The 18693-nt window shown below is 36.1% G+C and overlaps 1 protein-coding gene across 9 annotated transcripts in view; it reads right to left on the reverse strand.

Annotated features, from left to right (window-relative positions):
- BTRC (beta-transducin repeat containing E3 ubiquitin protein ligase) overlaps window positions 1-18693 on the reverse strand; it is a 174004-nt gene that overhangs the window by 70877 nt on the left and 84434 nt on the right. For 4 of the 9 annotated variants that reach the window (XR_011473550.1, XM_070432465.1, XM_070432462.1 and 1 more), the window contains one exon: window positions 5546-5623. The exons of 3 other annotated variants lie outside the window; for them this stretch is intronic. Coding sequence is in view for 3 of the 6 variants with exons in the window: in XM_070432465.1 (XP_070288566.1) it covers window positions 5546-5623 (78 nt within the window). In the remaining 3 variants the exon portion in view is untranslated. Of the gene's footprint in view, window positions 1-5545; window positions 5624-17542; window positions 17668-18693 lie in introns of those variants that run through there. 2 more of the 9 variants (XM_070432468.1, XM_070432469.1) reach the window with 2 other exon arrangements.

Below are 18693 nucleotides of genomic sequence, written 5' to 3' on the forward strand. Positions count from 1 at the left end.
AAAGTCAGTGATTACATAATTTATCAAAGCATGATTACACTGAAATAAAACAAAACACCAACCCCCTATATAGTTTTCCTTCCTCAAAGTAATTTTAAGAAAGCTGATTATTAAATTGCTGCTTTTTAAAGAAGGGTTTTTGGAGCTAGACACAAATTGCCAAACCATTTTTTTTTTTAAAGTTATTAGACTCTGAAGGATTCAGCCGAAGTGGGAAGTTAAATAAACAAATCACTTCATCAGACTTGGAAAGATCACTTTTGTCTTACTTAAGAGACCTACATTAATTACCTTTAAGGTCTTTTACATGAACTGTTTAAAATAAATACAATTGATTTATTTATTTCAAATGAGGTGCTTCTTCCAAAGTATTAAATAATGTCTACAAATGCAAAAGCATTTTTATAAATAGGTAATTAAAACAGATGACTAAAATTAAGTCAAGCTGCAAAACATTACCCAGGATGCACTGTGATTTTTTTTTAATAAACATCTCAGGCAATTTTTCCCCATCCAAAGCCCAAAGCACCTCAGGAAAAAAAACAAACAAAAAAAATGGAGGTAGGAAGTTTCACAGGGGGAAAAAACACATATATAATGAAATAATGCCAAACCCCAAACTAAAGTATTTACAAGATAGTCCCTTAAGCATAGTTTGTCACATTACAATTACACCTTGCCTACTGCCAAGTCAAATGCTTACTATTGCCACTAGGGGGAGAAATGTCTTAACACAAAGCAACTGGCAGATAGAGAATGGGTTTTCTTGAGCAATTATCAGAACAAAGCTCCCTTGGCTGTGTGTACCTTCTAATTACTCAACACAATTAAAATGACTAACCTAAAACAAATAGAAAAAAACCCCTGCCTGCCTGATATCAGGGACTTCATTAAACCTTTCCCTCATCAATCAAATCAGAAAGAAGGGAATGAAATCATATACAAGCATTACAGAGCTATTAAAGGAAGTAAATCGGTGAGTTTGTTTTTAAAGAAAGAAGTGGCTCTCTTGAAAAAAGAAATGTCATGGTATTTACCCATCTGGATGCTGCTTGAAAACAAATTGTCCTCTAAAGAGCAGAAATACAGTATGTTTTCTCTCAGTTCACTGGCTTATGAATTACTTTTTGTTGTTGTTGTTGTTTTGTTAATACACACTATAATGTCATTTTCTGTGTCAGTGATGTACTTTATCCTCCTATTCATCCAACTGTATAAAGGAGCTATGCCAATCACTTCCATGCTTATGCTGGATGTTTTCACTTTAAGTTCTTCACTGCTTTTTTTGTGGGATCTCCTCCAAGGTAATGTTTAGAACATAGGATTTGGGGAGGAGGGCTGTGGTAGGCAAGGAAAACAGCTACTTACTCCTTTTAAAGACTTATGTAGTTCCTTTGATAAGGCCCAGTCATTAACAGAAGATGACAACAGAGTCATTTTTCTTTTAGCTGACAATTGTGACATTTTTCCAACAGTGTGCAAGGTGTTGAAAACCTGGCAGCTGTTACCTCCTGGGATGAAGATACTTTTTTATCCTCCCTTGACAGTTTAACTCAGTGGGTCAGCACCTTTAAAGACTGCAAAGTATCCTTGAAGAGGATGGAAGCTTGAATTACTGCTCCCTCCCTAATCAATGTAAACCCTCACTGCAGGTGAAGTCTCCATCTATAGAGGTGCATGGGGGAGGAAAATGTAATGCCCTGAGCCAGATGGTTTTTATCTTGTTTTGAAAGAATAAAGGAACAAGCTAACAAGGGAGACAGCTACTTTGTTAGCTTCTTGGCCTCTCTCATGGCTTTGCATCCCCAGGGTTCCAGCTACACAAGAGAAAGAATACAGGAAAACGTAAACACTTAAAGAAATATAACTAGAGGGCTGGCATCATGCTGCTTTCAAAGCATTGAGAGAGCTCTACTCAATGCTTTATTTATCACTGCCCACGTTCTCAGGATGGTAAGTGGACACATACACAAAGGGAATGGGGGATGGGGAAGGATTAGACAGAGGTCACAATTTACTCAATTACAAGAAAGGCAGGGCTGACAGATCCTATTAGCACCAATGTGAAGCAAAGAAGGAGTTGCATGTTGTAAGGCTACATTTTAAAAAAGTAATGAGCACTTTCATGTATCCTCCCAGGCCTTTGCCCTTGTTTGCAGATATGAATAAAAGCTATAAAAACAGTTGCTATGGTTTCCTTGGCTTCACATTTTAGGAATAAAAGTAGAAAAAAATTGTAGCTACTTTGTACATCCTTTAAGTAAAAGTCCACACTTTACTTAGTGCCAAGAGATAAGATTATTCTGAAACTTAGAAAATTAAAGGATACATTGCTTCTCCCCGCCTCACACACCTCTCTCCCCAACTCGGCTGCCTTCTGATGTTGGAAATGAAATGGAAAAGCAAGTACATAGGGTGACTGAGTAGTGCAGGAAGCAGTGTCTCCTGACTTTCTCCTTCAATATTTTCTTTTTCTGCTAATGTCTTTTGTCAGGTTTTGGAATTATGATTATGGTGGCTTCACAATGAAGCCAAGAAGTGTTCTATTCTTCTCTATATTTTGAAAGAATTTGTAGAAGATTGGTATTATTTATTCCTTAAATGTTTGACAGAATTCACCAGTGAAACCATATGGGCCTTTTGATAGTTAATTAAATTTCTTTCACAGACATGGGGCTATTCCAATTTTGTTTCACCTTGTGTTGGTTTCAGCAAATTATATTTTTTAAGGAATTTGCCCATTTCATCTAAGTTGCCAAATTTTTGGTTTAAAGTTGTTTATTCCATTATTCTTTTAATGTCTGCAAGATCTGTAGTAACCCTTTTTTCAGCTCCTACAATAATTAAGTAACTCCAGATTAACACACAGTGGTCATATCGTATCAACAATGGTAAAATCGTACTTTAGAATAACACATGTAAACCATAAAATTAGTTTAAAATATTACTAAACTTGTTAGAATGTAACTGAGCATTTTAAAATCAATGGTGAAAGAGTTCCTGAAATCCCATTAAAAATATCTGCAAAAGAATTTCATATTAAGGGATTGGTCTACAAGCAAATCCTACTTATATCAATACTACGTAAAAGGCAGCCTTAGCTTCTTTTTATCTACATAATTTTACTAAAGCAGGGGTGGGGGTAACACAAGCAAATGACACTTCTTTATATGCAATAGAGAAAAGAGAGTTTAAACAGCTTATATAGTATGTCCTATATTTTAAAAAATCAACAGTGGGTTAATCAAGTTCAGGGCAGTCTTGGACAGCTGCCCTGTGACCCATTTCTATTGACCCCTGATATTCATCACTCTTCCCTAAGATTGAGAGGGCAAGCTCCTAGGGAGTGACCACCACAATAGACAGACACAAGCCAACAGTAATCTGGTTCGAGCAAAAAACCAGATGGCACTGCAATAAATTTACAAATCTGCATTCATGGGGCTGTTAAAACACCCAGAAGCTAAAAGACTCTGAGGGCCCCAAGAGGATCTCCTACTTCCCTGTTTCTAAAGGCCATTTCTCTTTCCAAAAACACTGAGTTCATGCTCTTCACAAAAAGAATGGAGATAAAACCCTTTACAAAGAAAGGGGGTGGGGAGAGCCTCATGACCTACATAATCTCCAGAGCTTGGACCTCAACACTGACAGTATCAGAAAAATCATTTTGGAGCACTAGGAGGAAGAAAAAGACAAAAATGGCTAAATTAAAGTGGAGTGAACCTGCTAAAAAGCAATGAAAACAAAACAACATTTCTTTCAAATACTGCACACAACAGATCTTGCAAGTAGAAAATGATTTAATAATGTATGCATTTATTTTTAAAATGAATAGATTAGTCCCATGTGTGACCTGCTGGTCCATCTGTATGTGCTGGACTTAATAGGCACGATTCTCTCTCTTGCTTCAGTTTGAAGTATGAGAGAGATAAATTTAGTTTAATTTTCAACAGATCAGCCTATCCATTTTCCAAATGGACCATCTGGATCAGCCTATTAAAATTAATTTATAACTTTGCAGGGTGAAAATTCGTTTGTTAGCTTAAATAAAGTTGCCAAAACTTTTTGTCATGTCATTGTTTGCTGACAGTTGTTTCCATCTACAAATTTATCTTATTCGATATTGCTCTAAATATTGAATATTATTATTTATTTACATTTACAGATCAGGTGTTTATCTCTAAATAAAGGTGTAACATATAGCAAATAAAAAATGAATGTCACAGTTGCAAGTACTTTTCCCCTAAATTAACTCTGTATACAAACTGGAGTCAGAGGGCAGAAGGAGAAACATTTTGACAACAGAGATCTGGGTTTCAAATCACTGACTAGCTAAATAAGCCATCCTATTTCTCTAAGCCTCCATTTTCTGTATCTATCAATAAGAAATCATATCTAACAACTTTACAGGATTACTATGAGGATTAAATGAAATAAGTATGAGGTTCATGGTGGTTACTCAACAAATATTAGATCTCCTTTTTCCTAGAATAATGCCATAAATGCAAGTAAATTGAAATGATTCTTACTAGACTTCTGGTGATCATCTTGTCCAATGCTATATTAAAAATGAATAGATGGGGTAATTTTTCAATTAAAAAAATACAAAAAAAGATGTCACATGTCAAAAAAAAAAATAAACGAATAGGTGTTATACCTATTCTCTGACAACGCTAAGAATTTGTTTTTGTTGCCAGTGGGAGATTGAAGATGTTAGAAGTTGCTGCTACAGGCAGTTGAGAAGAACAAATATTTTTGACCAATTTTTTTTAACATTTTAATAAAAAAAAACCCACTATGGAATTGAACTTTCAATGTGTTATATGTGGAGAGTGTGAGGACAGTGGTGAGTAAAAAAGTTTTTAAAGTTGTCATCAATAATGGCCTTTATGTCTAGGAAAGGCAAACAAATATTGATCAGATTAGAAGGAGCTAACTCACTATAGGCAGATCCCTTCTGATTATTAATTTTTTTAATGTATGGAGAATCTTAAAGGGGAAATAAGGTTTAAAGGCAACTATTCTGCTATCTGCACTTAAGAAGCATTTCAAGTTATTTTTCCTAAAAAAGAAACCTTTTCTTTGATTTTGTTTTGACTACTGGTAAGCAATTGTATTCCTAAGATACATACTATATAGTTTTAATCCTCACCTGAGGATATATTTATTGATTTTAGAAAGAGAAGGGAGAGGGAGGGGAGAGAGAATGAGAGAGAGAGAGAGAGAGAGAGAGAGAGAGAAACATTGATGTGAGAGAGAAACATTGAAGGGCTGCCTCCTGTACGAACACTGGCCCAGGATGGAACCTGCAGTCTTCTTGGTGTATGGAATGACACTCCTACCAACAGAGCTACACAGTTGGGATATCTAGGATATTTTTAAAGATTGGGAAAACAATGTTACCTGATTGAAATTGGTGGCTATAGCCACACCAACTTCCAAGTACTCTTAATTTAAGCTCCCAAGTTTAATGAATGGCAAATTAAGGGTTTCCTATCTTTTGTTTAGTTGTTGATAACCTTTTAAGTAAGACTGAATTTCATACCTGTCTAAGTGAATTCTTCTCTGGTATTATCTTCCTAGGGGGTTCGCCATTATTACAGTCTTCTCTCTCTGAGGAATTCTGTGAAAGAAAGTAAGCTTTAATTCACTTCTCATTATCTTCAATCTTATTCTGTGGGAGTAAACTAAATTACATTTCTAATCCTGTAAGCTAGATACCATGTATACTTTTGCATTTGTTTATTTGAAAATTTATATACATATAGACATACACTTATGTAAAGGAAAACATATGCCCATGTATATAAATATGTATGATGGGGTCTAGGTAGAAAGTATTTTATATATATTTAAGCACTGCCCAGCAAATTATATTCATTAGAAGTCTGGTTTACTGCTCTTTGAAAATGCAGGTTAAGACTGGGCATAAGAAAACTCCAGTTTACACTTAGCTCACAAAAACTTAAACCATCACTGTTATCTTCATTTGTAAATAGTTTTAACCTATAGTAAATGTTTGGTCGGTACAAGTTCTCAAAGTCTGGATCCTAAAAAGTAGTTCTTTCTCTTCCTTCTTTTCTCAGATTTGATTTTCTTTATTAAAAATAGCATAGTACTTAGCTCAAAACAACATTTAACTAGTAGTTGAGGATCAGAGTCCATTCTTGCTACTATCAACTCAAATAGCAGCTAGAAGACCCTAAAATGTCAATGAAATTTTTAAATACTTAAAAAGAGGGGGGTAAAGGACAGTTCACTTGACAGCAGGTTTAGAATTCTAAATATCAACAGTGTGAAAAACAATCCACGGAAAAAAATATTTGCAAATAATATATCTGATAAAGGATTAATATCCTGAATATATAGAGAAATTGTAAAACTCAACAACCAACATTAACAAACAAACAACCCAATTAAAAAATAGGCAAAGGACTTGTATAGACATTTCCCTAAAAAAGATATATAAATGGCCAAAAAGCACATGAAAAGATGTTCAACATCACTAATCATTTTGGAAATGCAAATCAAAACTACAAGGAAATATCACCTCACAAAACTACAAGGCTACTATCAAACAAAGAAAAACAGAATGGGCCCTAACCGGTTTGGCTCAGTGGATAGAGCGTTGGCCTGTGGACTGAAGGGTCCCAGGTTCGATTCCAGTCAAGGGCATGTACCTTGGTTGCGGGCACACCCCAGTGGGAGGTGTGCAGGAGGCAGCTGATCGATGTTTCTAGCTCTCTATCTCTCTCCCTTCCACTCTGTAAAATATCAATTAAAAAATATATATTTAAAAAGAAAAACAGAATGGTGAGGATGTTGAGAAATTGGAACTCTTATGCCCTGTTGGTATATAAAATGGTACTTTTTTGGAAATGTACTGCTATGGAAAACAATATAGTAGTTCCTCAAAAAATTAAAAGTAGAATAACTATATGATCCAACAATTCTATTTTTTGGGTATATATACCCTAAAAAACTGAAAACAGAGTCTTGAAGAGGTATTTGTACATCCGTGTTCATAGCAGCAGTATTCACAATAGCTAAAATATGGAAGCAATCCAAATATCCATGGATGGATGAAGGGATAAGTGAAATGTGGTATACATACATGATGGAACAGTATTCAGCCTTAAAAAGGAAGGAGATTCTGACACATACTATAACATGGATGAACCTTGAGAACATTATGCTAAGCCAGTCACAAAAAGATAAATATTTTATGATTAGACTTATATGAGATACTTAGAATAGTCAAAATTATAGAGACAAAAAGTAGAATGGTAGTTGCCAAGGTCTAGGAGAAGGGGTGAATGGGCAGTTATTATTTCATTATAGAAAATTTCAATTTTACAAGATAAAAAAGTTATGAAGATGTATGGGGGTAATGAATTTATTCAATACCACTGAACCATACATTTAAATGTGGTTAAGAAGGTAAATTTTATATTATGTGTATTTTACCACCATAAAAAATAATTGAAAAAAATCTGGTAGTCAACACATATAAATCACTATCTGTAAGGCAAAATACAGAAAATCCAAACAGATATTGAGTTTTATTTTCCACAATTACATTTGTAATGTTAATATTTTAAAATTAGCAGTTGAGCCTAGCCGGTGTGGCTCAGTGGTTGAGCATCGACCTATGAACCAGGAGGTCACAGTTCAACTCCTGGTCAGGGCACATGCCTGGAATGCAGGCTTGATCTGCAGTAGGGGGCATGGAGGAGGCAACCGATCAGTGATTCTCTCTCATCATTGATGCTTCTGTCTCTTTCTCCCTCTCTCTCTCTGAAATCAATAAAAATAGATTAAAAAAAGAGAAAATTTATAGTTGATATATTCGTTATATTACATATATTCACCACATTCTAAGTGGTGAGTGACTTTATTTTTAGATCCATAAATTCTTTCCTACACACGAGTTTACCTCAACATTTTCATACAGGTATGAAATCATTAGTACAATATAGGATCATAGCTGTATTTTAAACTTAGATATTATACTTTTTTAGTTTGTATCAAATATTATATTTTTAAAGACATTAGAGGATAAATAGCATATATATACATGTATACATGTGTGTGTGTGTGTGTGTGTGTGTGTGTGTGTGTGTATAAAATTTAAAGGCCCTTGCACCTCTGTGGCTAATATCTGTGGGTGCTTCATGTGCTACCTTTAGTTGGCTTGATAGGCCAGTACTGATCCTTTGTACACTGTTGGAACTAGGGCAGGGGTGGGCAACCTTTTTGTGAGTGCGTGCCAAAACCAGCAAAATCTCTGACTCAAAATTCTTCTGTGTGCCAACCCTAATTTTTTGAGAACATGTTATGCCTACTTGATATCTCTTAAGGCAGGGGTCCTCAAACAACGGCCCGCGGGCCACATGCAAATACAAATATTATATTTGTCCCCATTTTGTTTTTTTACTTCAAAATAAGATATGTGCAGTGTGCATAGGAATTTGTTCATAGTTTTTTTTTTAAACTATAGTCCGGCCCTCCAACAGTCTGAGGGATAGTGAACTGGCCCCCTGTTTAAAAAGTTTGAGGACCTCTGTGTAAGGTGTACGTATGTGAAGAACCTTGAAGAAATAATAAAATTCATTTGAGCGACAAAAACACAGTACTTGATGATGAAAAATACATTTATTTTTTAATGTATACATGTACACTGATAGTCCGACAGGAAACTTTATGACTCCGTTTGATATTATCAGTGGGACTTTTTCTGCTGCATCACTGATGACAGAGATTTAACATCAGGTTTATATTTTGTGACCTTCAGAGATATACACGAGCTACTACTTTCATCCGTCAGGCTACTCCTTTTACGAGACTTAACAAAATTCATCACTGAGAACAAAGATTCACAAGCATATGTGGATGAAACCAAAACACTGGTCGGATCTGGGAAGGCAGGGAGAGTTAAGGCAGAGGCATAGAAATTGCTCTTCCCCTCTCTCGTCAATCCATGTCTATGGTCTTTAAGATAACTTGTTATGTAAAACTATTTATTTATCTAAGATGCACCGATACTGAATTTATCTGAAAAAATAAAAAAGTCGATATTAAGAAAAAAATTGTAAATGGAAGATTATAAGAGAGGGTTTCGCGTGCCAGCAAAAGTTACTGGCGTGCCATGTTTGGCACCTGTGCCAGGGGTTGCCCACCCCTGGACTAGGCTGTTCCTTTTGGGCAGAAATCTCTTGTGAGGTTTAACTTGATATTTCTATTTGTGGTGGTCACTTTAAGGTAAAGGTCCCTAAAATTAAGACAAAGAAGAAAAAACATGCTATGGTACAAACGAGGGACAGATAATAACTTAAGAGTTCTAAGTGCTTTTCTCCCCGTTTTGAAACAAGGACTATCTACCAAAAAAATGAGAAAGAGGTGTAGTTAATGACTATTATGCATTCTAAATAAGGAAACTAGCAATATATACCATTATAAGAGAATCAAAGAAGGGCAAAGGTCAATTTGTATAAAGGCGTACCTACTCTTATTGCAAACTGAAGGCAAGACACTCCACCAGCAAAAAAGATTATGGCTTGTTCTACGAAGATACTCACTATTATGGTGGCCTGGAATCAAATCTGCAATATGTTTGAAGTATGCCTGTACTCACTTTATTGCGACGGCCTGGAATTGAACCTGCAATATCTCCAAGTATGCCTGTATTAAACTCTTTTTTTTTTTAAAGTATAGATCACTGTTTTAAATACTAAAATTAAATGTCTTATATAATAAAAACTTAAGCCAGTATTCAATTATAACTGTATTCAATTAAGCCAGTATTCAATTATAACTGTATTCAATTAAGCCAGTATTCAATTATAAACTTATAATTTACAAGTAACTATTCCCTAGATCATGAAGTTGTACCTTTCTTTAAATAAAATACCTTTTCAGATAATCAAAACCTGTTTAATTTAATGTAAGAGCCCATATTTCAAAATGAATTATGTTATGTTAAAATGTCATTATAATAAACTTGGAAGCCTAATTACTTTTTGGTGGAAGTTTGTAAAGATATTATAAATCACATTTTTACTCTATAGGTGGATGGGATGAAACAAAATTGATGCTAAACTCTCTATACTAAATTATACATTGAAAAATAGTGATCTGGCCCTGGCCAGTATGACTTAGTGGATAGAGCATCAGCCTTTGGACTGAAGGGCACGTACCTCAGTTGCAGTCTCAGTCTGATTCACGGTAGGGGCGGGTGTGGGAGGCAATCAATTGATGTCTCTCACATCGATGTTTCTCTCTCCCCCTTCCACTCTCTCTAAAAATCAATGGAAAAATATCCTCGGGTGAGGATTAAAAAAATAAAAATAACAATAAAAATAGTGATTTGAACCCTTATAGGATGAATAGTAACTAGCCATATGCCCAATTTTCTTCTTCCTGACCCTCTATTTTATCTGACTTAGAAGGGGAACTATTGGTGGGTATTATGAGAACATTTAAGGTATGAAAAGGTGAAGGGAGCTTCAAGGATAATTACTGCCTGAGAGCAGAACACAGAGGAGCTCCTTTCCCATCAGGGCAAAGATTTCATTTATACATATGTTGATAAAAAAGATAATTCTTAAAAACAAACATTGTTATAGTTAGTTCTTTTTGGATAGACTGACCCAACATTTTCTACCCTGGACCATCCATCATGAGGAAGCAAATTAATACAAAAAATTCAACTATGCTGTTATATAAAATAGACATAGTGACATTAAACAGTCATGGTATCCAGAGCAAGAAGTAAGATACCCTCCCAATAGTGAAGAGGAGAGCCAGAACGCCAGTGAATTAGAGATGAAAAGCTGTACAGTCTTGAGGGTGTTGGTATACATGAAATGGCCATGAGGTCACCTCTGGTTCTCAAAGCCTGTGCACTCTCCAACATCACCCAGAAGAGCTCAGCAGCACAGTTATTCCTTGTATATTTAACTATGATGCATCCTAATAAGCAATGTTCACAAGTGCCCTGGGTCATCAAGCTAAATTATGTTCAATAAGTTCTATTTAAGGGTAACTAATTAATGCAAGCAAGACTCATCACACAAATTAGCAGGTGAAAGACAAATAACAGTATAGTTACATAATGCCAAAATATTTTTCCAGAAGATATTTAATGATTACAAAGTAAAAGCAGTAACCACGCAGTGGCAAGATCTGGTAGATACCACCTCTTGATATGATGTACTGAGAACACACTGCCATATGAGATAACCTTGCCAAAAACACACAACCTCAATATGATCATGAGAAAACATCAAACAAAACCAAATTGAGGGAAAAGCTATAAAGCCTGTACTTAACAAAAAAATGCCAAGGTCATGAAATTCAAAGAAAGACTAAGGAACGGTTGATTTCAAATTAAAGGAAACTAAAGAGACATGACAACTGAATGCAACTTGTGATCTGAGATTGTTTTGGGGGGCTGAAACAAAATTGATGGTAAACTCTTTTATACTGAATTATACAGTGAAAAACAGTGACCTGAGCTAACAGGGTAAGTAGTGACCATTTAGCCGATATCCACAATTTTATTTCTCCTGATCCTCTATTTTATTTTATTTTGAGGTGTAACTTCTGAGCAGGTATCCTATATGATAAAAGCCTAATATGCTAAGTGTCCGGTCATCTGTTCAACCAATCAAAGGGTAATATGCTAATGATATGCTAAAGCCACTCAACTGCTCACTATGATGTGCACCAGGGGTCCTCAAACTTTTAAAACAGGGGGCAGTTCACTGTCCCTAAGACCGTTGGAGGGCCGGACTATAGTTTAAAAAAAAACTATGAACAAATTCAGCAACAGGCAGTGGCGGCAAAAACACCCGGCGGGCCGGATAAATGTTTTCGGCAGGCTGCATGTGGCCTGCGGGTCATAGTTTGAGGACCCTTGATGTGCACTGACCACCAGGGGGCAGACGCTCCAACTGGTAGGTTAGCTTGCTGCTGGGGTCTGGACAATTGGGCTGAGCGAGATGGCTGGACACGCCCTAGAGCCCTCCCGTGGCCCCTCCTCGGCTGTCCAACCTCCCATGTCCCTCCCCTGCACTGGTAGGGTCCCTTGGCCTGGCCTGAGCCCTCTCGCAATCTGGGACCCCTCAGGGGATGTTGGAGAGCCGGTTTCGGCCCGATCCCACAGGCCAGGCTGAGGGACCCCACTGGTGCATGAATTCATGCATCGGGCCTCTATTATGACATAATGATATAAATGATACTATTGGAACTGGAAATTTTTGAAAAAGTATTTAAATAAGCTAATATAAGCCCTAGCCGGTTTAGCTCAGTGGATAGAGCATCAGCCTGCGGACTCAAGGGTCCCGGGTTCGATTCCAGTCAAGGGCATGTACCTTGGTTGCGGACACATCCCCAATAGGGTGTGCAGGAGGCAGCTGATCGATGTTTCTCTCTCATCGATGTTTCTAACTCTCTATCCCTCTCCCTCTCTGTAAAAAATTGATAAAATATATTTTAAAAAAATCAATAAATAAGCTAATATAATTGTATCAATGTTAATTTCCTAATTATTTCCCCTCTTTTAAAATTTACAAACAGAAAAAAATAATTCTTTTTTTGGTGTATAGTTCTGAGTCTTAACAAAAGCATACAATTGTGTAACTTCTGCCACAATTAAGATGTAAAGCAGTTCCATCACTTCCCAAATTCTCTTGCACTGCCCTTTTATAGTCAACCCTGTGGAAGCGCACTGACCACCAGGGGGCAGCTCCTGCATTGAGCATCTGCCCCCTGGTGGTCAGTGCTTGTCATAGCGACTGGTCGTTCCTGGTCATTCCACCATTATGGTCAATTTGTATATTATTTTATTATATATGATGATGATAGATCTTGCTATGTTATATTTCTATATGAATGAGGTTCTCACCCCCTCCCTACACTGTAAGTTCTTTTAGGGCAGGACCAGCTTCTTTTTCATCTTTATTTTCCAGTGTCTCAGCACAAAGCTTGAGAATATAATGTGAGTTTTAAAATGTTTGTTGGATTAAATACTATTGATAGATTAATCTTTCTTAAATACCACTACCATCAAGGTAGCCCTTTTTTCCTCAAAAACTTTTAGTGGCTCTTGGTTTCTATAAAATCATATATGAAGTTCTGGGCCTGATTTTCAAGACCTTCCAGAATTTCTGCTGCGTTACATCGTTACTTCCCTCAACATACATTTTCTGACCGAGTTAAGCAAGTCTCTTCATAGTCTCATAAATATGTGATATGATCTTAAAACTTTTAGGCTGGAAGAACCTTTAATTCTAATCTAGTTCACTCTACAATTATAAACACAAGAACATTATTTAATCTATTCAAGTCCTACCCATACTTAAAATGTATTTCAACTGTTACCTCTAAAAATAACCATAAAATTACCCCATTTTACTCTACTGGAAATTCCTTAACATTTTCATCTTGGTCCACACAATTTGATACTTCGTTAGATAAATGTTTGCATGTTATGCTAACTATCCCTAAAACTGAAAACTGATTGGGCAAAGTCTTTGTGGCTCCCTCTATCGCTCAACACATTAGGTAATATATAGATAATAATAAGGGCTTAAAAAATAATCGAAACCCTATATCACACTGTCCAGCTAGCTTTAAAAATGATTTTCATAGCAGAGAAACTTCAAAGTGACAGCCCAACTACAGTCCTACTATCCCACCACTTATAATGTCAGTATATTAATTTAGAGCAGTGATTCCCAAAGTGGGCGCCACCGCCCCCCAGTGGGCGCTGCAGCGATTCAGGGGGGCGGTGATGGCCACAGGTGCATTTGGGGGCGATGAGTAACTGCTATTAAAATTTAAAAAAAATTAATTTCCAGGGGCTGAGTAATATTTTTTCTGGAAAGGGGGCGGTAGGCCAAATAAGTTTGGGAACCACTGATTTAGAGCATGAGTTAGCAAGCTCCTGCTTTAAATAAAGTTGTTTCTTTTTTGCAAATAAAGTTTTGTAGAAACTTAGCCACCTCATTCATTTGTCTTCTGTCTATGGCTGCTTTCACATTACAATGGCAGAAATGAATAGCATGACAGAGATCCTATGGCCCATAAAGCCTCAAATGTTTATTATCTGGTCCTTTATGGATAAAGTTTTCAGACTCTTAATTAAGAAGGAAAAGTTCTTCTGTGGATAAGCAAAGCATTACTAACTTCTCAGAGTCTAAGAGGGGTGGGCAAACTTTTTGACTCGAGGGCCACAATGGGTTCTTAAACTGGACCGGAGGGCCGGAACAAAAGCATGGATGGAGTGTTTGTGTGAACTAATATAAATTCAAAGTAAACATCATTACATAAAAGGGTACGGTCTTTTTTTTTTTTTAGTTTTATTCATTTCAAATGGGCCGGATCCGGCCCACGGGCCGTAGTTTGCCACGGCTGGTCTAGAACAAGAAGTTAGAGAGGGTCTGAAAGTAGCAAACAGCAGTTTCATGACTGGGGCAATATTCTCCATGATCTAGTAAGTGGCTTATTTACTGTTTTCAGTTATCTATTTGAACACACACTCCTGATGACATGGATAATTAAGAGTTGATTATATAATCAAATGAAAAACTAAACTAATTTACACAGTGACGAAAAGTCAAGCCACTCAAAATGACTTATAATAATCTTTGAGTAAGCATCTTGCTCAGGGTTGGATGGTGCACCAGAGCCTGAGCCTGTTTGAATAGACATCTATTATAAATAAAATAACTAGCTCTCAAACTAAAAGTAACATTCTCCATCGATGCGACATTTTTCAATGGGAGAATTCAAAGGACTCTGTAACCAGGGAAATTATATCATTTTAGCAAAGCAGGTAAATTGTGGTGAGTTAGAACTCAGATTATAAACACATTTTAAAAATGGAATCATTTGTTCATTATCATGTTAAATGAAAACCCACATGGAAAAAAATCCTTGAGACCAATTTCTAATAGCTAGTTGTAAACATCATAGAGTGGGCTTTGACTGGTAAATTAGTAATTGAATTAGTATTTTTCCTAATAACTTATTATATAACTTGGAGCTAATTATAACCTTCAAATATATGATTTACAGTTTTCAAAAGTAGAAACAATTATACTTCTACAAGGTTAAAAGGTAATTTAGCTACATAAAAATCATTCAAGCTCTTCAATGAAAGGTGACATAAATGAAACACTCTGTGCATATATATGTGTGTTCAAAAAATTTTAAATTAATCCTCTAGGGTACAATAGGGAAAACTTAGGCCACCTAAGTTCAGAAACTGACTGAAAAATCCTACTCAAGAACCAGTTTTAGGGAGGACCTCATAAAGTGATGTTTTCAGGCATGTTTTCATGAACACTGCTTCTCCAGCATGTTTATCATTTGGCATACTCTATTAAACCACAACCATATCAAAGCCTCCCTAAACTGTTAAACTTCAACAAGATCCACCAGTTACAGCTTTCAGGAACTGTTATTTTTTTAGTAATATACCAACTGGAGCACAGATATAATGGAAAACACTCTTAGGGACAACCAAACACACAGTACTTTCATTAGTACTGCTTTAATCTCTATGACAGAAGTAAAAAAAAACACCAAGTAGGTTTTCCCCCCACTATACACTGTCCGACACTAATTATAAAATACTACAGATGCAACCTTTCTCAAAATGCAAAGGGAGTGTGTATATTCGCAAAGAACAACTATTTTTTATGCTTCCAAATTCTTAATCCTGTTTGGAGCTGTCAGTGGGGGTTAATGGAAGCCTTGGATAGGAGAATTCCAATCTGGTTGGCAGATGGATAGGTTGGTTATAGCTGCATAACTATGTCTTGCCTGCAGGCACAATTCAGAACACTGTTAAAGCAATATAAAGTCTCTGTCAAGCTGAACCATTTGGATCAGTAGCAAGGAGAAATAATAATAAAAAAGAAGTTCATTTCTGGGCCTTGTGCATTTATGCTAGTATGCAGAAACTGATTAATTGTCATAGTGTGCTGGTCTTCTATACCTCAGATTTCTACTTCTGGAGTAGGTTTTGCATGCTAATATAATCATTCTCCCTCTTGAGACATTAGCAAATAATCAAATGAAAAACAGGATCATAATTTACTGAGATTCAAGCAATTCTCTATGCAAATTTGACTTGTTATTGCTGCTGCCTCGTTAATCTGAATGCCTTTGACAAACTCCTTTGATTTATGAACTCGTGACAACTCCAATGTGTATATATTTTGCTAGATTGACATTATCATTAAGAGTGGGTGGACTGAGCTCACATGAATGGCTGATTTTATTCGCTGGTGTCTGCTGCTCAACAGCTGAGCATCTCCTCCTCACAAAGCCCCTGAGCGTCAGGCTCTTCCCATCTTCCCATCCATTCATCATCTCGATGTTAATTGGCCCAGGCTTTAAGCAAATTTTCAACACGATTTAAAGGCACGATGACACTGATTACTGACCCTCTGCCATACGGTGCCTATTGATTAACCTGACAGAGATGATGAGCTTGAGGGAAACTAGGTGTGTGGGGACCTCAGGGGGAAAAATATATTGTCTATTCAGGCAAACACTTGTCATTACCTCACAAGCCAGAATTTGCACAGCACACATTCTTAAAACACACTTCTGCTTCAACACCTACAGCTAGTGCAAAGTGCTTTCTGTATTCAGAGATATTACAGATATGTCATGTCAAAGCACATGACACGTTCAGTATTTAGAAGAACTCCCCAGATAGATGGCTACCTTTCAACCAATTATGTTTGTGCTGGCTGATGTATTTTAGGTTAAATTCAAAGAAAGTGCTGGGTGGCCTGGTAGTATTGTCTCATATCAGAAAATAATTAGAATAGGAAAACAAACTAGGTTCTTGAAATTAGAGAAAGGAAGAAAGGAAGGGGTAAAATTGTCTACTGCCATTCCACCACTACTATAATAAGCTGCTATTCTATCATTATTAAAATAAGAGGTACTCTTAACATTGTTTTAATTTAATTATACAAATTATATTTTCTGTTCTTTAAATACTGCTTACCTGATTCCAACTGTCAAAATATAAATTATATTTTCAAATTATATTTTCTGTTCTTTAAATACTGCTACCTGATTCCAATTGTCAAACCATTCCTGGCACAGAAATTACCAATAACTGTATATTTAAAAATAAGCTAAGTAACATTTAAGTCTAAACAAACATACCCCTTAAATTCTTGCTTGCCATTTTCAACAACTGCTGTACAAACTGCTGTACTTAGGGAAATTGTGCAGGACATTTGAAGTTAAGCTTCATGAGAAAACTAATAAATGTTTCTTATTCAAGAAAAAATATGAAAGCTCATAATTAATAGCTACTGAACACACACATTAGTAACAAACAAAAATACGCTTTAAGATATTGCAATATCTGCAAATTTACACAAGCAAAGCCATGCAGCACAGTCTCAGGGATCAGACAAAAACCATCTTTAGATAAGCAAGGTTCTTATTTAAAACAAGCTAACAAAATATGCTTCCTATGGCCACACATATCACCTTGTTTACTTACGAGTCCTGGGGGGACAGCCAATATACAATTTTAAACACGAAGATTTTGGAGCAGCACTAACAGTTATTTCAAAGCTAAAATAACAGAAAACTGAACAGCCCGGCTGTAGTCCCTATTACAGTGACATGGGCTGTTAATGTAAGAGATCAAATGTTTTTCAAGTCAAACAGCATTGGTGCCTGTTATACTGGAACATGTAGCTCACTCCCTAAAAGCCTGCCTCCTGCTCTTTTAAGATAAACAAGCTCAACTAAGTACTGAGATACTCTGATAAGGGGGATGGAAGAGACGAGCTGCACCAGAGTGACAAGGCAAGGGCATGAAGAGCAGCATTGCTTTTGTTAACTTTTAAGTTATAGAATACATCATAATACAGCATTTTAATATTTCACCATTAAAAGCATAGCTGTAAGGGGGGGAGGTGGAGGAGGACATACGGTGATGGAAGGAGGCTTGATTTGGGGTGGTGAACACACAATACAGTGTACAGATGATGTGTTGTGGAATTGTGCACTTGAAACCTGTATAATTTTATTAATCAGTGTCACTCCATTAAATTCAATAAAAAGAAAAAAGAATAGCTATAGGAGAAGGACAAATTTCTACCAATAAATATGGGGACAAAAATAAGGGTAAAACTCATCTCTGCTTTGCGAATAGGAGAGATATTACACAGCTGTCTGAACACATTCAGCTTTGTGACTTCTTAATCAAAGGTTTGAACATCAACTTAGCAATAACTCTGAGTATATAAGAGTTTGTAATTATGTTAATATGCTCCATATCAAAAGTTATAGTCCATTTAAACTCTAAAGGTTTTCTGACTCTAAAGGCTTAATTTTAAAAACAAACAAAAATACTTCATACCTTGCCCTTTCAAGTAGATTTTGTTTTACATTTTATTCTGCTTAACATCCCAATGAAGTCATCAAACAGCATCTATTTATAACAATGTGGGTTAATATTTTTTAAATCCCAATTGGCTTGCAAAGGGGGCATTTATATACTACTGTAGGTTGTTTTTCTTGACAGAACTAAGATGACTATCATTCGTTCAGGGGGAAAAATGAGTTTCATGCATATGTTTTCACTGTTTAAAATAAAATGACAGTACACAAAGTAGTTAAACAACCTGAGCAACAGGAATAAAA

This window comes from Myotis yumanensis, unplaced genomic scaffold, assembly GCF_028538775.1.
Source record: "Myotis yumanensis isolate MYYU_CA2020_CCGP unplaced genomic scaffold, mMyoYum1.0.hap1 SCAF_13, whole genome shotgun sequence".
Classification (NCBI taxonomy): domain Eukaryota; kingdom Metazoa; phylum Chordata; class Mammalia; order Chiroptera; family Vespertilionidae; genus Myotis; species Myotis yumanensis.